At 39.5% G+C, this 24,263-nt stretch overlaps 3 protein-coding genes across 7 annotated transcripts; 1 reads left to right on the top strand and 2 right to left on the bottom strand.

Annotated features, from left to right (window-relative positions):
- Positions 1-17: 17 nt before the first annotated feature.
- Positions 18-6,035, bottom strand: rbm19 (RNA binding motif protein 19). Its single transcript, XM_077601524.1, has 24 exons — positions 5,894-6,035; positions 5,197-5,379; positions 4,994-5,107; positions 4,876-4,905; positions 4,535-4,763; positions 4,170-4,417; positions 4,033-4,092; positions 3,849-3,927; positions 3,632-3,703; positions 3,360-3,566; positions 3,148-3,278; positions 2,875-2,996; positions 2,690-2,786; positions 2,487-2,597; positions 2,206-2,406; positions 2,068-2,137; positions 1,838-1,989; positions 1,698-1,758; positions 1,524-1,603; positions 1,378-1,433; positions 946-1,062; positions 758-863; positions 548-668; positions 18-475 (listed from the first exon to the last, which is right to left on the bottom strand). Exons 1-24 carry the CDS (start codon positions 5,927-5,929, stop codon positions 393-395), a joined length of 2,766 nt encoding a protein of 921 aa, XP_077457650.1. The 5' UTR covers positions 5,930-6,035; the 3' UTR covers positions 18-392.
- A 585-nt stretch (positions 6,036-6,620) lies between these two features.
- slc2a11b (solute carrier family 2 member 11b) lies at positions 6,621-15,998 on the bottom strand. Of its 5 annotated transcripts, none has more exons than XM_077601674.1 (14): positions 15,882-15,998; positions 14,160-14,284; positions 14,052-14,082; positions 12,034-12,098; positions 11,666-11,826; positions 11,252-11,376; positions 11,051-11,180; positions 10,383-10,531; positions 10,114-10,307; positions 9,499-9,609; positions 7,689-7,790; positions 7,527-7,602; positions 7,323-7,450; positions 6,621-6,984 (listed from the first exon to the last, which is right to left on the bottom strand). In XM_077601674.1, the coding sequence occupies exons 2-14, from the start codon at positions 14,259-14,261 to the stop codon at positions 6,796-6,798; spliced, it is 1,563 nt and encodes a 520-aa protein (XP_077457800.1). In that variant the 5' UTR covers positions 14,262-14,284; positions 15,882-15,998; the 3' UTR covers positions 6,621-6,795. The 5 variants fall into 5 exon arrangements, with proteins under 5 accessions (XP_077457800.1, XP_077457804.1, XP_077457803.1 ...); XM_077601678.1 differs by having other exon boundaries at positions 12,000-12,098; positions 15,882-15,901; XM_077601677.1 differs by lacking the exon at positions 15,882-15,998 and adding an exon at positions 12,572-12,901 and having other exon boundaries at positions 12,000-12,098; positions 14,052-14,284.
- Positions 15,999-16,075: 77 nt separating this feature from the next.
- LOC144074385 (uncharacterized) lies at positions 16,076-24,033 on the top strand. The gene is made up of 12 exons (XM_077600796.1): positions 16,076-16,227; positions 16,930-17,041; positions 17,381-17,474; positions 19,177-19,231; positions 20,913-21,053; positions 21,139-21,299; positions 21,377-21,475; positions 21,989-22,134; positions 22,456-22,627; positions 22,759-22,871; positions 23,075-23,162; positions 23,284-24,033. Exons 1-12 carry the CDS (start codon positions 16,116-16,118, stop codon positions 23,335-23,337), a joined length of 1,347 nt encoding a protein of 448 aa, XP_077456922.1. The 5' UTR covers positions 16,076-16,115; the 3' UTR covers positions 23,338-24,033.
- Positions 24,034-24,263: the final 230 nt, after the last annotated feature.

Genomic DNA, 24,263 nt, shown 5'->3' with positions numbered 1-24,263 from the left:
AAATACAGACACATATGTATATTTGTTTTTTAATTCAAAACAAACACCATATTTCAATTTAAAACAAAGTTTTGTTTAAAATATTTCACGATTCTATACAAAAAATGACTGATAAATCCAGGTGCATTTTTTCTCGCAATAAAAGCATACTAGATGAAGACTGCTCATCATTCAGCAATACATGGTGACATTTTGTATTTCAATCCTTTTTTAGGGCATACAAAATGGTTCCAATGGGTAATGCCAGACGTATGGAATTCAGATCCACTTATAAGTTCAGATTGTTTCACAAAGATACCATAAATGAACTTTACAAACTTCAGTATGAGCGAGAAAAAAGCCTGTCGGTGCCTCAATTCCTTCTGGTCTCAATATTGGCAAAATAACCAGTTTTAGTCCTCTTCATCATCTTGAGTTTCCATGTTTTCCAGAATTCCTCCTAGCACCTCCGCTTTTCGGTGTTTTTTGCCGGCCACTAAAATTGAAAAGGTCGCAAGAATGATTCCCTTGAACGCATTCATCATCACACGTCACAAGATGCGTTTACCATGAAAATGTTCCGCTGTTTTCCGTCTCAGTGTCTCCACTGTTTCCTCCGCATCAGCCCACTCCAGCACGAGGCGCCTCCCATAAAGATGGGTACTGTGGCACAAGGCAGCAAATGCTTTCTGGAAGTAAAAGCGGGCATGCCAATGTTAATAGTGTATGTTCATGACAGACAAGTTAATAAAGACAAAAGCATTGTTTTTTCCCAAACCTTGGCATCCTGCTTAGTGACAAAGTCAATGAAGCCAAAACCTCTATGACTCCCGGTACCTGCTGCTTTTTTTGGAAGGCGGGCCGTTTTCAGCTCTCCAAATGTGCTGGGTTAAAAAAAAACCCTGAAGAATTAGTGGATCAATTGATTGGGCGTATGCAAAGTGAATAAATAGTTGTGTTGGCTACCAGAATAGTTCACGAATTTCCCTGACAGTGGCTTGGAAGGGAATATTTCGCACAAGGATCTTCGATCCCGTTTGTTTCTTTTCCGCCTGCTTTTTCTTTCGGGACACTTCTGTAGTTCTGCACAAAGTCAAGACAACATAAGTTTGGATAACAATAAGCAATTGTGGGGCACAATACATGGATATTCCAATAATATAAAAATCAAATGAAAGCAAAATAATAATTAAATGCAAGCAGACTAACACTTTTCCTTTCTGCAAGCTAATTAGTTTAAAAACTTTTATTAAAATGTCTTAAACATTTAATATAAATGATTTAAAATGTATTTAATAACATTTTTGTTGCATTCCCTGCAACACTTCTAACACTACAAAAGAGTAAATCAGGGGGAGTTGATATCTTGAGTCAGAAACATCACCAAATTGAGGTTACCTGGTAGCCCTCTCTGAAATCTTCAACTCTAGACTGTGTCCATCCACACTACAGCCCTGGTCAAAGTGCAAGGGAAAAAGCTGTCACATGACCACAAGGCAAAAACAAGTTTCAAATAGTAAGCGCAAGGAAGGAAATCCAAATACCTGAAGTTGTCGCAGGGCTTTTTGCGCTGCCTCAGCTGTCTGATACTGAACAAAACCATATCCCATTGATAGCATTTTGCCTGCAAGTTAAAAAAAAGTTCAGCGTGCGAACGACAAACGTGTGCTGTTTGATTGACGGTGAAAAGTATACGAGAACGCGGCGGTCATGTATACCCTTTTTGTCTTTTTTCTTGGAGATGGTGCAAGACTTCACCTTGCCACATTTTGAAAAGGTCTGGAGTGCAAAATAAAAATAGAAAGCAATTAAATCAATCACATTTTTTTCCACTTTCTTTCCAGTTCTAAAATTGTACCTCTTGAAGTGTTTCCTCCGTTGTGCCGAAATCTAAATTCTTGATGAAAAGAGTGGAACCTGGAACATTACTATCTTCTTCGTCCTCTTCGTCTTCTTCGTCTTCATCCTCTTCTTTTTCTTCCTTCTTCTCTTCCGCAGCCTCTGTTCTCACTTATGCGGATCCATAAAATGATTGTTCATTTAAAATAGTGACATGAATCAGTTTCACTGCTGACTTTGGAATCATACCTGGTACTGGTTTGGCTTGAACAAACACCCCTACAGGCGCCCACTCCAAGTACAGTGGGACGTGATGGAACTGATGTACAGACATACACCCAGTCACTCAATTTTCTCAATAAACAATTTGACAGAAGCGAAAGAAACCTTGCTGTAGGCCAGTCTGGTGAACGCTCGCTTGGCTTCAATGGGTTCCAGGAACTCCACGATGGCGGTGAGGCCGGAGGGCGGCAAAAGCACTCGGCCCAAAGACCCGTGAGGGGAGAAAATTTCTTCCAACTCCGACACGGTCACTCCGGCCGGGAGGTTCTTTACCAAGATCACAGAAGTGCTCCTCTCGGCTGCTGCCTGCACACCACAACAAACCACTTTAAGAGGCTCTTTCTTCCTACTGACACAGTTCTCCGAGTGCTTTAGTAAAACCGTACCTGACTGAAGGAATCCAAACTGACAGCGTTGTCTAGTAGAAACTGGCGAGTCTCTTGGACAATCTGGGTCTCTCCCAAAGCCATTCGCACGGCAACACTTCCTTTTGTCTTCTGGAAAGACGACAACAGAATAAGAGTACAGCTTCATTTTGGAAGAGCTGTATCATGTTACATAATTGTGAGTAGACAGAATGAGAATTTACGTGGTCTAAAACTTGGCTTTTTGTGGTGTTGTATTTTTCAGCAATGACGTCGGCCACGGCACTCGTGCCCATAAAGAGTGAATTCCAGTTGTGTGAACTAAAAACAAAAGACATTGAAATCAACAAATAAAAAAAGAGGAAGAAGAAGAGGAGGAAAAGGAGAGGGTTGATACGATTGGGGTTACCTTGAACTGGAAGCTTTGTTTTTGGCATCTTTTTGACGTTTGTAAGACGAGGAACCTCCAGTTTCTGATGATTCGTCTTTTTCCTTCTTCACTGTGGATGGGAGCAGGTGAAGCATTCTGCCCTGAAAAGAGAATAGAACTTTCAACTTCCCCTTTTTGAACTCGTTGGCAGCCAAACAGTTAATGTTGGCCCTTATAGTTAAGTATTATTTGGGATGGCGTTTGCTGTAAAATGTATACACAACATGTTGTGCTTCATTATGCCCAACTTACCTGAAATATGTGTCCGTCCAGCTGGGCCAAAGCCATCACAGCATTTTCCGGAATCATGTATGTAATGAAAGCAAAACCTTTAGGCCTCTTTGTAAGAGGGTCAATAGGGGTAAGCACTTCAGCTAAAGGACCTAACAGTGAAGCAAATTGCAAAGGAGAATTATTAAATAGCACATAAACGTATTCATCTGTTTTTCAGATATGCAACTTGCCATGTTTGGAAAATAATTCCTTGATGTCTTCCTCTGTGCACGTGTACGGGAGATTTCGAACGAAAAGTCGTCCCGATTCCGCAACGTCCTCTTCTTCCTCGTCTTCCTTCAGCTTCCTGGAAAAGTTTTTTTCCATTTCTTTGTCCTTCTGGTCGTTCTTCTTCCATTTGGATGCATCGACTCGGAAAACCTCAATGTAGCGCCCTCCTAAAAACAAGCACACGAATACTCTTATTTTCTCTTCACTTCACACCACGAGATCAAGATCTTACCTATATAATCTTTATTCTTCTTCAAGGCCTTTTCCGCATCTTCATCAGAATGTAAATCGACATAAACATAGCCTAAAAAAGAAACTAGACTTTCATGTTGATCCAATGAAGAGACAGTCAGCCATAATTTATGTGCCGGAAACTAAAACTCCTTCCCCCCAGCCCCCCCCCCCTCCCCCCCCCCTCCCCCCCCCCCCCCCCCCCCCCCCCCCAATACCTGTTCTGTTGCCACTTTCGTTTCTTCCAATTCTGATTGCGGCAGGCTTTTGAGGTACCATGAATTCTCTAATTTGTTGCTATTTTCACAATGAGACACAGTCGTGTTATTACTCAAAAAGTGACAAATTTGACATTTTTTTCACCAAACATAAACCATCCACTAATATTGTAAGCACATTCACCTCTTTAACATTGAATGGGACACCTCTTAACTTCACCGTGAACTCGGTTGTTGGTCCCATCTAAGACCAAAAGAGGGAATAATGCACAATGAAATGCATTGTGAATTACTGGAGAGTAAACCTGACGTATGAGTCACCTCTTGCTTTGTATTTTTCTTCTCTTTTTTCCATGTTTTGTCCTCAGCAGAACCTGAACTTTTCATCTCAGGAGTCGTTTTTAGGTCTCCACTCTCATACGCGCTGTCGTTAACCTGCGTAGATCCACCATCTCCCTTTTTGCCATCCGGCTTTTCACTTTCGTCCATTGGTTCCTCAGTTGGTACCATTTTTGTGCGAAGATAATCCATATCTGACAAATCGGACTTCAAAGCTTCTTTGGTGGTGCCTGTAAGACACAATAAAATGGTTTTTTTCACAGAAAAAAAAAACTAATTTACAAAGAGTGTAGTAGTAGCTATTCAGACAGTGGAGGGAAAGTCTTGAAATGTTCACCGTTGCTTACCCTCATCTTCACTGCCTTCTTCGTCATCATCATCATTTTCATCAAATTCATCTTCTGACTGGTCAGAGTCAAAGTTGAGGTAATCATCTGCCGCCACTTTTTTTTTGGTCTTTTCTTTGGCTTCGCCAGGGGGGACCACCTCCTCCACTGCATCGTTGGCCCATGTTGTCACTTGGCTTCGATTCCGATGCACGGACAAGAACTCCTTGAAGCCCTCGTCATCCTCCAGCTGAGGCACATGAGAATGTATATACACAAACATTATGATTGCAATTATGTAGTTTGGGAAACCTTGGACTGTACAGATGATGATATCAAAACAGAAATTAAAAGCAACTTACATTTTTCAGTGCACTTTTCTTTTCCTTTTTCTACAATTAAAACCAAATACAAGATCAAAACGCAATATTATAAAGGTGAATTTCATCTACTGTTTCTGTTGAAGAAACAATTACCCACCTTTTTATTGTCAGGTTCAATCGGTTTGGTTGGTTTGTCCGGTTCGGAGCTCTGAGTGTGTTTGCTCCATGCTCTTGCTTTGGTGGGGTCCCCAAATGCCTTACACATCTCCACCTGCGGTGCAGCCCACCCAGTGTCACATAAGCGGCGATGGCAGTGGGAATACTTTCTTCTCTGATATTCCAAACGGGTCGATAACATACCGTCACTCTGGACGTATCCACAAAGCTCCTGTGAAAATGCTTCAAGGCGGCGTTTGCCTCTTCCTCGCTCTTGAAGCCCACAAAGCCAAATTTGCGGAACTTGCCCTCCTTTGTGAACTTGAGAGTGCAGTCCGTGAGAGTCCCAAATGCTGCAAACATCCCTCGGAACCTCTCCTCCTTAATCTGAGCACGAGAAGTATCAATGTAACTGAAATGTTGTATCTGAATGCAATATTTGATTCTGAAAGTATTGATACTTAAATAGTATTTGTTTTTGTATTCCCACAGTTCACCAGAAAGTTGAGCTCATAGGGTAAATTTGTTTAGACAATACTCTTTTCAGTGATGTGCATTGAGGATATTTCAGCATTTTTTTCCCTTGACGGCCCTAGACGTCCTATCCATTTGAACTGGGAGGGCTGACACCGAATGAACTTTCATTCGCTCCCAGTTCAAAGGGATTGATGAGTGGACCACGTGATTGGGCGTCTATCATTGTTATATCAATACAAGATCATTTAAAAAACAAAATTATTTGATGTTTTCTGTTTGTGCGGTATCAAAGACCTTATCTATTATCGAGTACTTTTTAGTATCGAAACCGAGTTGAAAAAATATAGTATTGTGACAACAGTACAAGTTACACGTCCAGATCACTGCCACCATAAATACTGTTTATCTTATTTTAATGACTTACCCCATTAGGGAGGTTTTTAACGATGAGTCTCGACATGCTTTGGGTCTGCAAACTCTATAATGAAGTAAAAAGTTGGATATTTGATATATGTCAACAAACGAACGTGGACAGTGTACTAGGTCGCCATGTTTTAGGAGATTTCTTCTTTGTTGCTGCATCTTTCTATACCTTTTAGAAAAATACTGCCACCTATTGGAGTTGATAATAATTGCACACAGGGATCAATGTGTGAAATACAGTGCTTCTCAAAAATATATAAATTTTAATGTATTGCTATAATTCATTTTATTGCATTAACTAACGTTTTTTGAATGTCTGTTGTCCATACTAGAGTCACTTTACAGTCATAATGGGTAATGTAATTCTTATATCATGCTCTCACTGTATTTATAAAATTATTCCCTTTAAAATGCACTTAAGTTTATATTTGAACGGATTATGCATGAACACAAAAAAAGAAATGTTATACCCGTTACAATCCAATATGGAATAATTGAACACAACTATGTCTTATCTGTGACATGTAGTTCATCACACAATTGTCCTAAATACACTTTTAAAAAAAATTGAAATTGTGGAATGCCAATCAAAAAGTGTATGCGTGTCTACTGGGATTTGTGTGATGTTTTGCTTCCTTTTCATCTAAAATATAGATACAGGTTTCTTCTTTTTTGTATTTTTTTTGTAAGAAAATGTTTAAAAAAATGAATCAAAGCTCTCTTTATAGTTCTGTTGACAAGTGCTGAGAATGAGAACTTTATTAGAATATCTCAGTGCATTTATTGAAACTGCATAAAATACATTTCAGTAACAAAAGTTGAACTTTATATTACAATTCAAAGAAGGCTATGAATAATAGAAAAAATGTTCTTTATTTTAAAGTCAGGAGACAACAGTACATGTCACATTGAGGTTGCCAACAGCGTCATACCGGAGCCATCGGTGCCGTTTTTTTTCTTCCCACTTTTAAATTCATTCTGGATTTCCAGAAAACTTTTGTTCTTGGTTTCAGGAATGACAAAGAAGATATAAAGAGCCACCAGTGTGCAGATGGTCATGAACACCAGGAAACAATACTGCTTCAGTCCAATCTGTGGAAACACAATACAAATACGCACCACTTTTACACATTTCCACAAATTTTACAAGCACAGATAGCTGGCATTAGACTAATGCACCAATTGATTCATTTTGGCAACCTAGCTGTCAAACATAACTGCCCTCCAGAAAAAAAAATACAACATGGCTCCCGACAAAACAGCTCCTGGTTTTAAGTATCAGCATTCAACATTGATAACGTTTGTAGATGTTACTTGGTGGCACCATAATTATATTCCTACAAAAAAAAGTTGAAATGCAGCCAGCATGCCAGATGTAGTTTGACTTAGAGGTTTCCCATCATCTTTTTTCATTAATTTTGGCCACTTACCACAATAAAAGGGAAGATCATGCTAATGAAGAAGAAGCTAATCCAGTTAATGGAACCCGCAATCATGTAGGCTGCAGGCCGTGAATTTTGTGTAAAAAGCTCCATGGTCAAAATATTAGTCACACCACCTTCAGAGACACCAAAATTATGTATAATTAGCCGTCTCTGACGAGATATGAACTGTGAGGAAAAAAATAAAATTACCTGGCCCTAATCCAAAACTCAGAATAAAGGCAAAAACACATGCCATGCTGAGGTAGGGAAAAATTGGACCCTGTTCCTGAGGGCAAAAAAAGAAGACAGTATGGTCATATATAGTACTGATATTTTATTTACCGTGACGAGTTTGTATGATAGGTTTAATACCTGAAAAGTGATAGTCAGAGTGAACAAAATGCAGCAGATACTCATGAGCGTGTATCCTCCGGTAATCAGCACTTTGCGTCCCAGATGCTCAATGAGCAAACCCTGCAAGACACGGTACACATGACAATAGTGAAATCATGACATGAAAGGATTTTTTCACGGTCTTCATCTGACCTTTCATGCTTATTCCCCCCCTTTATTCCATCCTACTGCACTTTGGTGATATGCGCTTTACCCAGAAAATATGTGACGTCAGTGCTGATGCAAGCGGAATTCTTGCGTCTCGAAAACAATCACTTTTCAGCAAAGTGAAAACTTGTGATGTGAAAAGATCCATACATAAGATTTGCACTTCAATTAGATTAAATAGCCTTTGTTCAATTGACTTGAGTGTTTTCTTCATGAATAAACAAAAATATCAATATAGTTATTTCAATACTTAAACAAAAACGACTAAAATGTGAGTCATTGGATGCAAATCAGATTTCTCAATGTGCAATGAAAAATTAGGGCAGATCATATTGTGTTTGTTCAGTGAAGAAACCATAAGAAGCTTTTCAACGTAAGAATTTTTCTTTACACCGACACTTAATAATATTAAAACATTACTTCAAAATGCTTTAAAATGCACCATTTCACAGCGTTAACAGAGATTAAGCTGGATATTAGACAGAGTCGGGAAAAGATGCCTCGTGACCTTCTGTGGCTAATCATTTTTGGGACACATCCCCTAGAAAGGGCAAAAGTCTTCACTTCAGATTCTTGTCTTTAATTCATCCATCATTTTCAGAGAAAAAAACCTAACTGGAAGATGATACGAGATCAGAAGCTAAATGAATCAAGCAAAGAAATGTTCTGAATGAATGAAAAGTATGTTTTTGTGGCATCATGTATTAGAGCTTGTACAAACATTTGTTTGTACATTTGTTCAAACACCGCCTCAACGAATCAACTGGTAACATGTGACTTTGCAGATGAGCCAGATAAAGTGAATAAAATGTGCATTGTGAACAAGGGCCTTCACTGAGCCATCTTCTACCATTTTAAATACAATTGAGAAAAACGTATTTTCTAAATTGTTATTTAGGCGGCGCGGTGGAAAGTGGTTAGCCCGACCGCCTCACAGTTCTCAGATCAAGGGTTAAATCCCTAATGGGTTCTGACCTTCCTGGGTGGAATTTTCAAGTTTTTCCTGGGCTAACCGGTTTCCTCCCACATCCGAAAAACATGGATAGTATGCTGGTTTGACACTCAAAAATGTTCCTGGGTATGAATGTGTATGTGAATGGGTGTTTGTTTCTTTGTGCCCTGCGATTGGTCGGCCACTGATTCAGGGTGTCCCCCACCTGATGCCAAAAGTTGGCTGGCATAGGCTCCAGCACCCCCAAAGCTTTTAAAAACATTTTTTGATTGAGAATAAATGAGCCAGCTAAACAGGTCTTGTACAGATGAAGAATTCTGATTGGATGATATGCTTTCGGGATAGTAACCCTTCACGACGACATGACGTAAAATTACATGTCCATTTGTTTATGCTGCTTAACCTATAACTGTAGAAAGCTGAAACCTACTGTATCACAGCTGATTTTGATCATGTGACACACTGGTTGCAGGCCAATGAATTGCACAAACAACCAGTTCCACTCAGATTTGTCCTTAGATTCATATCTTAGGGAAAAATAATAAAGTTAATGTGCATGTTTTTGTGATCTGTAAAGACGATAAGAAACCGCACACAGGTATATACACGTCCACTGGACAGCCAAATTGCTGTCCCCGACCCGTGGATTTAGCAGAGTAAAATACTTACACAGGTCAAAGCAGTGATGCATTCGCAGGCACCAGTGCCAACTGTTGCATACGGTATTTTCTCACTGGGAATTCCTGCTTGTGTAAACACATAATCTGCATAGAAGTAAATCTGCAGCATAGAAAAATAGATGAGAATGACAAATTCAGGTATTAGCCAAATACAGTGTTTGCGAGAGCCGCGCTCTAATTTTCAGAATGAGGTGAACGTTTAGAGATTGTAAAACCTAAACCACTAAACCTAAACAGCCGTGTCAAACATACAGCCAGCGGGCTGGAAGCGGCCCATTAGAGGATATGATCCGGCCGGCGGGGGTGTTCTGGTTCTGTAACTCGTTCATACTGTAAATATAAAATTAAATGCTAGATTGTTGTTGTATTTTTGAGTGAGAGGGGCGAATAAAAGAACAACCCAGTCAAAATGGAAAGGACGTCTAGCAACATCAATGGTGCCCATTCAGTTAGCTTTTTATGGACGAAAATAAACTGGTCCGGCTCACATCAGTGATCTAGTTGGCATGAATGTGGGCCGCAAAGAAAACTGTTTTTGATACCCCCTGGTTTGGAGTAATGGACGCAAGGTCCACTGTGGTGGGACGGAAAGCACATTACGTACAGCGTTGATTCCGTTCAGCTGCTGAGCTGAATTGAGAAGCACGATGGTGAGAAGCTGCCAACGTATGCTTCGGTCTGCCAGCAGCTCCCATGGCTTCTTGGCCTTGAGTCCGTCCTGGTCCAGGTTGTTCTTCTCCTTCTCCATGTCTTCCATCTCACCATCGCAATCGGCCGGACTGTGGAGCTGCCTAAGGGCTTATATACCGTACCATATTTATTGTTTTAAACCAAAGTCCTATGCACAGGATAGGAAGTATAAATGACACTCACCTTTTCTGCATCCCTCGTAATCTCCTCTGTCAATGAGCAGGAAACGTGGACTCTCTGGAAACCAGGGTAGCAATAGGAGCTGCATGATCGCTGGGATGCATGTAGTGGCAAGCAGCAAGGGCCAATACTCTTCTTTACCCAGCAGTTCACTTTTTTTTTAAACACAGACAGATGTAAGAGCAACATCCTTCTTTCAGTCCTACTTTACAAATACAGTGGAGTGGTGCCTTGGGATAAGAGTGAGCCAATTGACGCATTTATTGGTACGAGTAACTATGTTAACAAGGTCGTCGAATCAGAAAATTGGGCCCATTCCCGTCTAGCTAAAACACAACAGATTCCAATTGATAGGCAGCATGCGCCTATCAATTGGATTCAATAAGTCCAAAAATCGAGATTGATAATCAATTTAATTGCATAATTTCTTTATGTCTTTAGATAGTATGATATAGAGCGCTGTGTTTATATATATATATATATATATATATATATATATATATATATATATATATATATATATATATATATATTCTGAACTGAAAATGATTACAAAATTGATATTCCAATTCACTTCAATTTTAAAAGAATAGTCTTATGCCAAGGCACCAATCTATTACAATGTGGCAATAATTATCAGAAAATAAAAATAAAAAGATATTTTCTTTTACTTAAGGCCCATGACTTGTCCGGTAAAAATCCCGCCCGTAACAAAAACAGAGGTTCCCATTCCCATGAGGCCACGGATAGATGTTGGAGCAATCTCCACCAAGTACAAAGGTTGAACACAAAGACCAATTCCTATTCCAACAAAACAATATTAACTCATAGAAATGACACATTTTAATTATGGTATAACTGAAAGAATTTACCCGAATTTAATCCAATGAGAAGACGTCCGAGGATGATTAGTTCAAATAACCCCGTAGGGTAACTCAAACCCATCATCAGGGCAGCAATTATGGCGAAAATATTATTAACCATCAACGCCCCTTTCCTGTAGCAACAGACATAAAAACCTGTATTGAATGCTCACGTAGCATTGTCACTTACAGTTTTAATGCCATTATTTTGTCAATGTTAAGAAGGCAATCACATGACTCAATCAACTAAAAAAATGTATGGAGAGGTGTTTTTTTCATATTGAAAATATAATACGAATCAATCCAAAGTGAATATTATTACACTAGTAAAATCTGAAGTGTTTACACATCTTAAGCCAGAAGACCAAATTAAGGGTACACTTTCATGATAATGAATGTAATTAAAAAAAGCCCCTAAAATACCTTCCCATCTTTATAGAAAGTGTTCCTCCAACTGACACCCCTATAAGTCCTCCAAGGGTAAACACAGACACGATAGTAGACCACATTAAAGTGAGAACACCAGAAGAAATGTCGCTTTGGTAACGCTCGGTCCAAGTTTGGTTGATGAAACTTTGCACATACTGCAAACATGAAAACAGAAAAGATGAAAAGAAACAAGGAAACTCAGAGAGACCAATAAAGCCTGATCCCAGATTCAACTGTGAAGCAGATCTGATAACAACTGTTCCACCACAGCTCTCTAAACACAAATACTCTGATCACAATTTTAAAGCATAGGATAAGAAATGATTACTTTGGTTGGTGCGTTAATGACAGAGACGTTATACCCATACTGGAAGGTCCCTCCAATACAAGCGGCAAACGTGGCCAGAAGAAGGGTTTTGTTGGGGATCTGCCAACAAAACGCAGAAATGTAAAAAAAAGATAATAATAATAAAATACAAAACAATATATGTTGCATTCTAAAGGCAATTTTTTTCATCAGAAACAAAAAGCAAACAGGTTAACTTAACAATAGTAAAATAGAAAACAACACACAAAACAGGAATCTGTTAACATAACAGTTTTTCAGATAACTATAGCCTAAAAAACACAACAGGTTATTGGTGGTCACAAAGAAAAAAGTACATATATAAGTCGCACTTGAGTATTAGTCGCAGGCCCAACTAAACTGTCAAAAAAGTGTGACTTATAGTCCGGAAAATACGGTACATAAAATGAACTTGAAAGGAAAAGAAATCTCGAAATACACTGAATTCCCAATAATACATTTTCTCCATCAGAAAATGTATGGTTATTCTTAATACAAATCCCATGGTCCTTAACAAATCACCCAGACATAATTCAACTAAACACTTAACGTACCTTCAAAGCCCGTTTTGTCTCTTCGGGTTCTTTAATTAACAAAGGGGTATATTCATAGTCATTATCCCAATTTTCTTTCGACATCTTTGGGCACGTTGCGTTGAACTAGTAATGTCCAAAGTGTCTGTTGTGCAGCGAGCGTCCTCCTCATGAAGACTGAGCTCGACTCTAACGAGGGCAAAGGTTTTAAACTGCAACGACACGGGGTCCTCGTGCCTAATTCGAATGCAGCATGGGAAGAATCGACATGTCTTGTCACTTAGAGAAGATGTCTCGCATGAGGCCATGAAATATGGATGTGGGGCAGGTGGATTTCCTCAAAATGATTGTCTAAAGTAAACCAAAAATGATCATTTTTTAGTACAATTACACACTGCACAATGGAAACGTGTGAGTCTTAATAGAATAAAAGTTCAGTGACATATGAAGTTGTAGTTACACAACTATTCCAGTTCTGGCAATATGATCATCCCATTGAAAAAGTAGATTTAAAATTCAGCAAAGAAAAAACAAGCCATACATGTCATTCCAACCATTCAAATTATTTCAGTTAATGTGACTGTTCCAGAATTGCAGAAGATCTTTTAAATTTGTCAACATAGCAGCCATTGACTGAAAATCCATTCTTAAAAGTCATTAAAACAATCAGCCTTTTTTCCGTTCATTCCATCAGGGCATATTGACCATCTATTGAAGTTTCAGGCACAGTATTTAAGAGAATTTACACATTAAATTGACAATGTACACACTGCAGCTATTTTATGCAGAACACAACCATAGTTACTTCAAGATAAATATGAAGCAAGTTCAATGGAGAGCATATTAGGCATTAAATTAACAATTCACTGTTTGAGTAGAGGCTAAAATTCTCTCTAATATAAGGTTAGTATCTCATGGTCCAAACATTGAATGTGGCCCACAAAGGAATCTTAAATTCACTCTACGTTCTGTTGCATTTTTCAGATGGAACATTGGATGGAGCTAGTCACTGAAACAGTGGCAGTCCATTATTTTTAATCATTCGAAGAAAATAGTAATTCATTCTTTTGTTTTGTGTAAATAATGTAATAAAAATAGCTATCTTTGTTGTGATTTTGTTGACTTTTTGTAGGCAATGGACAGTATCGCTTTGTTCTGCAAAGTTTGTTTCAGTAAATCTAAATATACTATAACTTTTAACCAGATTTATCGTATGTGGTCCACAGTTAATTTACATTTCTCATTATTTAATTTTATATTTTAAATGTAAAAAAATATTATATGTATTAAAACACTCCTATATCTGAGAATAATTGTGTGTGCAAACAATTCAAAGTCAATTCAAGATGATAATTTGATTAGTGATGGAAAAAAACATGAATAAACATAATGGTATGATGTATTATCACACCTTGAAGCTAATTTCATTTCATTAGTTAAAAAAAACTATCTACAGTGTCGATAATTCAGCAACTGCAGTACATTTGAATGTTTGACTTACCCTTTTGTTTGATTCCACAGGTGCTTCTTCGCTGAGCTCCATAATAAAGTATTATTATGGATCACAAACTTTTCTTTTTGAATTAAGCGTTGAAAATGAATGTACCACCTCAGATGAAAGTCTTGCATAACGGAATTCTGCAGCAAAGTGTAGCATATGATCCCTGCTCTGAGGAGGGGGGGAGTGGTCCTGTATCCCCTCAGGTTGCATTCTTGGGGCTTGTGATTTCTGACCTAGATTCAAAACACCCCCAAAGTTATACATTTTTTCAACTATGAAGGAATACTATGCATGCTGTGCTGGAGATAATTCGTAAAGAAACCAAAACAATTGCATGCCAATGATGTTGTTTTTTTGTCCAGAATAAAACATAAAATGATGAATCTACTGATTATCATAGGGCAGAAAATGATCCAGTTTCATGGGTGGAGTAAACTGGAAAGGTCCAAACTGCATTTTTTCTTTAAAAATAAGTCATTTGAGCACCTAAAGAATTCTTCACAAGTCCTATAATGAAAAGACCAAAACAAAATAGGAATAAAAAATGTTGCGACTATAAACAAATGAATAAAAAAAGGACAGATGGTGAACTGGTAAATATAAATAAATACATGCAACCATCATTGGTTGAATTCAATTCATTGGAACAATTGTAAAATACCATCTGGACATCATCAGCAAATTTTTTGCAAGGCAGTCGTGTTTCTCAATAATCCCCATAATCCTTTGGGAGGTTATACGTTAAAACCCACTCCAGATTTTGAGTAAAATCTACCAGCAGGGTCAATTTAATTGTATTGAAATGAGAAAAAGGGGTACTAAATAAAAAATATTTTTAATGTAAATTTTTATTTAATGTTCTAAGAAACATGTTTATTTGGTGTCTACTTCAGTCATATGATTACTTTGTTTGAAAACGGACCCTGAGGCCTGTCAGGAGACAAAACCGGTTATCTACTAGAGCTTTGAGAATAGTCTGTCCGTAAATATCAGAACGCTCACAATTGTCTTTTAATGTTTTACACTAAAAACAACAACTGAGAATCACAAGACATTTAAAGAAATCTTAAATAGATGTTTTGTGTGCTCCATTTCCTGCAACTTTCTTTTGCCGCTTTTCACGTTGGCGCGAGTGGTTAGTGCATCGCCCTCACAGCTCTGGCATCCTAGGTTCAAACCCAAGTCATGTCCATCTGTGTGGATCCCCCACATGCATGGTAGGCTGATTGGACACTCTAAATTGCCCCTAGGTATGGGTGTGAGTGTGCATGGTTGTCCGTCTCCTAGTGCCCTGCGATCGGCTGGCCACCGATTCAGGGTGTCCCCCGCCTCTGGCCCGGAGACTGGAGCCTATCCTAGCCAACTGTATGGGACACCCTGAATCGGTACCCAGCCAATCACAGGGCACAATGAGACACACAACAATTCACAGCAATTTAGTGTGTTCAACCACCTATTCCTGCATGTTTTTGGGATGTGGGAGGAAGCCGGAGTACCCCGAGAAAACCCACGCAAGCCCGTGGATAACATACAACATCCAATTCAGGGTGTCCCTCGGCTGGGACTAATAGCTAGCTGGGATAGTCGCCAACACCCCCCGCAACCCTTGTGAGGATGAATGAATGAATGAATGCCTATGATATTGGCTGGCCATAGATTCATGGTGCCCCCAGCCTACTGGCCACAGTTGGTTGGGACAGGCTCCAGCACCCCCGAGGCCCTTTGAAAATAAGCAGTATGGAAAATGAATGAATTTGTACAGTTTGCTGCAGCCCAATATAACTCGAGCAGCCGTAGTTTGGACAACAGTGATGTGTAGTCGTATCTCACCTCGACAAAATGTAGTTTACTATTCAGCTCGCCCTCTTTTGTAGATGTAATGAGAACTTGAGACGACAGTAGGCGCGCTTTCCCCGTCGGAATGTCGAGGCGGTGCAACAGTGAAAGTCTTCCCCGCTTTCGGCTGGCTGGGCGGAGTCGAGCCGGTGCAACAGTGAAAGTCTTCCCTGGTTCCTATTGGCTGGGCGGAGTCGAGCCGTGCGTGCGAGCGTGAGCCGGTTCGTCATGGCGGCCAGAAAGCCTCGCTCGGTGGCAAACCCGTTGGATTCCGCCTTCACGTCACCGAGTGAGAGGATACTGAAAGAATGCCACAATTTGTACGTCGACAGCGAAAATGGTAAATCATCAAAGCTGATTTGACCGTTCGTCACTTTGAAGCGAACTTTGCCTTTGCGTAAACATGCACAGGTGGAGTCGTTTTATTTTCTTATTATTATTATTTATTTATTTAGGTTGTACCGTGGTTATTAAGTGAGGCGGTGATGCTGTACTATATGCATTGATGTCATGAACATTTAGTTTCATATCTTTGCCGTGATGCAGGCGTGCGTCATTTGACATTTGGACACTGATCGTCTTCAGCAGCTGTCACTGCACTTGTGAAAGACAAGTTCATTTTTTAAAAAAGATTTCCAGCAATTTTAAGATTATTATTTTTAAAAAGCAGCATAAAGTTACATATCTCCACCACCGATTCCAAAGTTGATGTTTGAGTGTCATTGCTTTTCACATTTTCCACTTTAAATTAATTAATTAATTAAAATTCAACGAGAAATAACATTAAAGTACAGTAAACCCTAACCCCTTCATTAATGTATCTCATTTTGTAAGCGCCTTTATAGATAATAATCAGGGATGTGTTAATTTATCTGCTTGTTAACTAATTCACAGCCATTGAGGGCCATCGATGTCCAAATAATTTTGACTTGGAGGGTTCAGACCACGTTTAATAATGTCTATCAGCGGCAGCCAATGAATTATTTGACGTGTGTTCAGCAGTATTCATGATGATTGCTATGTTTGCAAATGTATGTTCCAGGTCTGGTCAGGATAGCCAACAGCTTAGGGGTGCGTCTACTGCCCCCCAGAAAGAAGATCATTGTGATGATCATGGGGAACCACTCTGCAGGAAAAAGCTCCTTCATCAACTGGTAAGTGAAGAACATTCTTGCGCTCGCGAGCCTGCGACATCGTAACCAGATGGTTTGTGTTCGACTGAGAGGAAATTGAGCCTCTCTGCAGAAAATGGAATTTGGTATGACTCAGGTCCATGTGAATGTTGGTAAAAAAAACAGCCAGTTTTTGATGGCTGTCCAAAGAATTCTTTCATTTTGAAAGTGCGGACAGCGACCAAAAAAAATCTCTAAAATATTAATAATAATCCAAAATGTAGGATAAGTTCTGTACACTGCTCCCAAATCTCAGCAAGGTGAATGCAAAGCATTCTGTTTTGCAGAGCATTACGTGTATTTAAATGCTGTCTTTTTCAGGTATGTAGAAGAGCACATCCAAAAAACTGGCGTTGCCATCGAGACGCAGGGCTTTACATTCATCACAAGTGGGCGCAAAAGAGAATCATTGACGGTAAGGCATCCAAGCAACACTGACAGGTTTGAAGGGATGCTTTCACCTGGGTGTTGTTTTGAAATGTATGTTTCCTTTCTGCAAGTTGATGATGAATACCCTTGTTTTGTTTATTTGTATAGAAGCTTTTTTAAATGCGCATGCCAGGCAAATCCGTGTCTTTGTTGGAGATGCTTATACACACACATATGGGCACATACACACATAGTCATAAAAATGACATTTCAAAGGTTGATTGTGTGACAAAAACATTTTTAGTCTTTAGAAATTGTCAATAGTTCACTCAAGGATGAAATTATTGAGATAACATTTTGCATACTTGTCATGCAAGTATGCAGTGGTGTAACAGCACAATAAAATGGATTTGCTCGGTTCAGTTCATTTTTGGTGCAAAAAAGCGGAAAAAAATATCAATGATAGAACTTGTGGAAATAAATAAAAGTGACCCTTTTGGTTGGTATATTTCAAATAAATTGACTCTTCTCATAGTTCATAGTTTTGAGTTCATAATATAAATAAATGGTAACAAATAGCAAATCTTAACATGATAAAGAAATGAGCAAAACCTTATGTGTAGAGTCAACATTCATTATCAGATTGTGCCGTGTTTTGCGGGCAGTAATATCAACATAACTGCCCCCCAAAAAGATAAAATCCATATAATTCACATTCACAAACAACAAACAAGGGCTCATGCACAGTCACAGTGTCATAAAAAAATGCATATGATTGCATAAGAACAAATTAAGTAGCACAACTAGCATGTAATGAAACAACTGAAAATTATGCAACAAGCACAAAACATGAACGTCATTTACCTACCGAGTGCTGCAATGCACACTGGGAGGGACGAGGCTGATCCTATTGGTCTGTACCGCCCGCAAATGCTGTTTGCGTTAACAACCTGCCTGTGTGTCAGTATAAGTATAAATCGCTTAAGCGTAGACTTTGCTCCCCACGCCACTCGCCCACATCATTTTAAGTTGCCCCCAAAGGGAAATATAATGTCTGGGCGTTAGATTTGATTACATGTTTAGTTCCATTTAAAAGGCAAATGATTATATAGTTCAACATCCATATCATTTTTTTTTCTTTGTTATTAACATTTGTTTAACTTGTGTGACCAGACCGATTTATAATCCGAAAAATACAGTATTTCCAATTGGAAAAATGTGTTTTAGGTGTTACTTGATGTAAAAAGTTGAAGTGTATTGGCATGCTGCAAAGTTTGCAGTCTACTCTTCGCAGGTTCAGCACTGATAAAAACAGCAATGCAACAAAATGCCTACATTTATAGACCTCTAAATCAGGCAACCTGGGGTTGCCATAGAAATAATAGCGAGCGGCACTAGTTCCCTTCTCGCAAGCAAATAGACCAACTGCAATTTTTGTCACTCCAAAACTTATTTGAAATCACGTTCTTCGTTTCTGTTTTAAACAATTGGACGCCTTCATCTGGACATTTAAGCATTCCGGTCCTACGCCGCGATTCAAATTCACAATACGACCGCTAATTATATACGGTATGAACATCTAAAGTAGGTCAGCGGGCACCTGCTCCCGCTGCCTGCGTCTTCCTTCTGCGGTTTTGAAGATGAAAACGGGTTAATTAGTAGTACAAGCACTCGCAGCAGCGAAGGCTGACTGCTCAGAACACAACTCGGGATCAATTCTCTGGCTCTTTTCTTCTTCTTTTACCCAGGGGAATGCCACGTTACATCTCTACCCGCATTTTCGACCACTCCTCGAGTTCAAAGGTAAGCCCGGCTGTCGTCTCACTGCACGGAAGTCGCGCTATCGATAGACGACGATTGTTCTCCGTGCGTCCGAGGGATGGCGAGGCGATCGTGTCAGGGCGTGACGAGGTTGGGATGCATGGGTGGGGACGTTTGAGGAAGGAGGGGGCAAGTGACGTGTGCCTGTGCAGTGGAATTGACGCTTCGCTGGGTAGTGGCAGTATGGGGAGAGAAACGGGGCGGCGTGGACAGGCTGCTGAGATACGACGCCGACGGCGCAGTGCATAGGAGTCGGCATTGCCGACAGGTCCGCTCTGGAATACAAGCCTGCTCTTTATGCGATCTTCAAGGCTGCCGCTCGGCATCACGCTATAGCCGCCATATGTTTACTCTGCACGGCAACAGTGGATGACTCATCAGAAATGCAGTATAGGCGCTTATGGGAGAAGATGCTGATTCTATTTGGGTTATTCTTTCAATAGGAAGTTTTGTATCATTCTATGGGAAGAGTCTAATGGCACTTTTCAACACCAATTGTATCTTGTGGGAGCTGTCGAGTGGAAAAAGTTGTTTTCTCGGAAATTTTACAGCTTCACACATTTATGGGAGAACTTCGATGAAAGTAGCGCTTGTTGCTGATTTCTTGCTTTTTCTTTAAGGGCTCCACAGAGGCGAGTTTTTTTTTTACATTTTCTAGTACGGACAGAGAATGGTAATTGTCTTATCAGGTCATACGTGACTTGACGTGATAAGACAATATGCCGCATGCAGAATACGCCTTTTTGCGTCCACGATGCGTGGCGAGCGTATTGATGGGGTGGTCATGCCGACGTGATCAACATAAAGGAATGCTAATGTGCAAGAGCAAACATCTCTGCACAAGGATGTGATTTGTGTTGCCTCTTAACACCTGCTTCGTTCCTTGTGCGTGTGGAGTGGGAGGGCGTCAATAGTGGTGTGTGTGTGTGTGTGTGTGTGTGTGTGGTGGGCACGTCTCAATAGTGCTCCTGTTCTAGTGGGAGTATTGAAATCTCACATTGCGTTGCCTCACAGTCGTTCTTCACTGGCTAGCTTTATGTCCCACGCCCTACGCTAAAGCTGCCAGTTGAAGAGCTGTTGTGTGTAACCATGACAACAGACTTCTCTACAGAGGGGATGGCCAAAAACTGACTAAGCAGATTCACTTATAGGGTGGGTTGAAATTTTGTTGCCCGTTTTTAACCTCCAGAAAGTCAATTCATTCATTCATTTTCTGTACTGTCCTCACAAGGGTTGTGGGGGGTGCTGGAGACTATCCCAGCTAACTACGGGCACCAGGCGGGGGCGAGCCTCAATCAGTCGCAGCTCTAGAAAGTTACAATGCGTTATTACTTTTCCCATCTTTTTTTATGTTATGGAGTTTAACTCTTTAGTGTCTTTTTGTGTAATTAAGAACAACAATTAAAAAAAATAGTATTAAAAATATAATAAAGAAAAATAATGCATTACAGAAATGCACACTGCATTCTAACCGTCAACAACACTGTATTTAACTCATTGCTTGCCTTTGACAATGATAAGTGTCCAATTGATTTAAACTGTGAGCACTTGCCTCTCCAAGTTAAAATGGATTGGACGTCTAGCGTCGTCATTGGCAACCATGGAGTTATTTGCCAGTGCGTACCATGTATATACAGTACTGTTCATTTATCCAACATCCCAGGTGTTATGGACTACCTGAGCGCGGAGATCTCTACCTCCAAACAAAAGAAATTCAGCCTTGTGACGTTTGTGGACACACCCGGCCTGGTCGACGGGGACATGATTTACCCTTTTAATGTCAACAGCGCCATCACGTGGTTGGGTAAGTCTCTAATAAGTGGTTATTAAATGTCTATCGTGACCCGTGGCAGAGACTCTTCTGCTATTCTTCTTTCATATGTGTGCAGGCGAACAGTCCGATCTGATTTTTGTATTTTTTGACCCAATGGGTCAGGCCCTTTGCAAGCGCACGCTCAACATTGTGGAGAATCTGAGTGAGAAATGCGGAGATAAGCTATTGTTCTACCTCAGCAAGGCTGACGAAGCCGGCAGGGAAACAGACCGACAGGTATAGCTCGACCTTTTTCAGTCAGGCGGTAAATGAAAAACAGCTTCAACAAAGCCATCTCTATTTTTTTTTTAAAGAGAGTGATGATGCAGATCGTCCAGGAATTGTGCCGCCGCCCTGGGCTCAACAAATGTGGTTTTGAAATGCCCACAATATATATCCCGAACCCTCAAAAGGTTTGTGCTGAAAATTGTAAATTGATATTAATTATATTATTTTTATACTATAAATCCTTATTTAAGTATACAAAATATGACCTTGTTGAAAACATGGGAAGATTAACTATAAAAGCTCATGTTTTATTGCCCTATAAAAGGTTTTGCTTTCGTACTATCTTAGCTCTGATCCGGTCTGAGACTTCAGGTCTTACTGTCCTTGAGATTTGACCGCTATTGATTATCCTGGAATGTCATCTATTTCCTGTTGACCGCTGCTATCTGGAATAAGATGATTCATATTTTGCAAAAAGATTAGCACACAAGAGGTTGTAAACTCGAGCTACTCATCAGCTATGTCTTTGTCCATGTGACCATGAAGTCTCACCGCTAGCTGATTTACGACCACGAAGATCCCGTTTCCTCCTTAACCTAGACCACCCCATTTTAATGACCACGTTCAGCTTTTGTTCTTCCATCATGCACGAATAAACACTAAATTGAAGCATTCGCCTTTTTTTTTGTCTCACTCAGCCAAGCCGCTGTGTGAACCAAATTGATGGCGTGTGTCAGACCATCGAAAAGACCATCAACCAAGCTGTGCAAAGGACTTTGAACCAGTTGGAAAAAGACTGTGATTTAATTTGTTCCACCATCAGCAATAGACTACAACAAGATAGGTAAAACAACACCTATTATGATCATTTTCTGACATTAAATATTATTTACACCTCTGCCTGTAGTTTAAACATACTAAAGCCGTTCTTTTTTTTTCTTGTCCATACGTTTGTATTCAAAATAATTGAAGAATAAATAAAGGTATGATCACCAATCTGATGTAATGAGGTTAACGGACATAAAGGCCATATAAAGAAATACCAAAAATAGCGATACTTTGAATTTGGAGGCTTAGGCGGACGTCTGGTCTCTCAGATCTTAATTAAATGAACATTTGCACACAGCGGACGTGAGATTGAGCCCATATTTTTGTGCGCCTGCAGGACCGATGACACTTTCAACAAAAGCGTTCGACTGAACTCGTTTGTATGCGGTGCGGCGGGAGTCGTCCTTCCCCTTCTTTTCTTCCTTAGTTTTATCGTAAGCACCTTCTCCAAAGAGCAGTTAAGTGAGCTAATGGGAGAAGGGGCAGCACAAACCCTTTCTGTCTGCACTGTGAGTCCTCGACCTCATATTCTCTCCACATTCATTTTACACTTTGCACTGAAATGAAGTTGGCATTGCATTTGCTGCCATTGCAACTTTCTACATCTATATTTCTCTTTTGCTGTATATGCACCTCACAGGGAATAGTGATGTACTTATGGGAGTGGATACCAGAAGATGGACAAGTTGTCTTCATCATGTTTTTTGGAGCCTTTTGCTATTTTCTTCTTTTTCTAGCCAAATATTTTTCGGGGTAAGTCTTGACCAGAAAATTTGGCATGGTGTCGCACTCTTAACATAATTGCCGAGGTAATGTTTTACAAAAGCTTTCGAGAATGGTTAATTGTTTGAGTTTCCTGTAAAATGACTTGGATGAAAGAACCGACAAACTACCTACATGTACTATCGATATTATTGTAAATTAGTATGTAATTCTAAGTCTGCCTCATTCTTTAGTCGGAGATACAAGACTTTAACAAAGAAAGAGAAGAGAACGATGACAGAATACAGTGACTATGTCTTGGATATTGTCAAAACCAAGAAGGTGAGAATGTTTTCGTTAATTTACATGATAAAATGATCATATGTATAAAACATTAAAGTATTACAGGTATTCATTTTAAGAGTTGTCGATCTAAATCATTGTATTTAAATTCACTCTACAGGGTAAATTGTATGAATGGTACCTCCAGCAATGTGCGGCAGAATATGACCTTTGACCCTGGGTAAGATGGATGGACTTAACACCTGCGCTTAGTGCTGAAAGGCCAGTGATTGGACAAAAGATGCTCTGTAGTCTATTATGCAACACTGGGACGTTTTTAAATACGCCGACAATCGTTTAGCAAATGACCTGGCCCAGAATCTTGCAGTGTTTTAGATATTAGAAAGTGCCTTTGGTGTATAATATATAACAAAGCGATTGTTTTTAGCCCTTTCCTGAAAGGAAAAAAATGTGAATGCATTAGTTTTTACGGTGAATTTTTTGATAAATGTTTGTAACTATGTTTATCGCAAGATTTGTGTTGCTTTACTGTCTTGAAGTTTGTGTTTTTAAAGCTCACAGTACCATCCCTCATACTTACTGTTTTCATACCAACAACACTCCTGCAATTTTTAGCTTTGATTGTAAACAAAACAAGTTTTTATGGCACAAGTTTGAACAATCTCCAATTCAAGGGCAGTATTTTTGTATTTTCTCGTGTACGGACTGTACTAGGCAGGTGCTATGTTACTATGTGCCATAGTGCAGCTCTGTATTTGTTCAACACTGTTTATCTTAACAAAATTGCATATATTTTGAGACTTTCATATTGGAGTAGAAATGGTGCAGCAACAAAGTGTAAATCAATAGTTTACAATTCTTCTCTTCAAATGAATCTTATATGCCACAAATAAAAATACTGAGATTGTGATGTTCATTTTTCATTATTTCAGTGTCATTATATTAAGGGTTAAGATCCACGTCAATATATTTATGTCATTTTTATTCTAAATCATTCTCATTTTGGATTGTGTGTGTCATTTTACTGCATTTAGTTCTAACCCCAAACATTATTTATTAATTGTAGCAGTACATGAATTTTGTCTCTTCTGGTTAATTAAAAGGCCTTTTTTCTCCCTGACATTTTTCTTTCTGCGATTT

This window comes from Stigmatopora argus, chromosome 5 (assembly GCF_051989625.1).
Source record: "Stigmatopora argus isolate UIUO_Sarg chromosome 5, RoL_Sarg_1.0, whole genome shotgun sequence".
NCBI classification, from domain to species: Eukaryota; Metazoa; Chordata; class Actinopteri; order Syngnathiformes; family Syngnathidae; genus Stigmatopora; species Stigmatopora argus.
The sequence above is the reverse complement of the archived record's forward strand: the minus strand, read 5'-3'. Positions and strand labels throughout refer to the sequence as shown.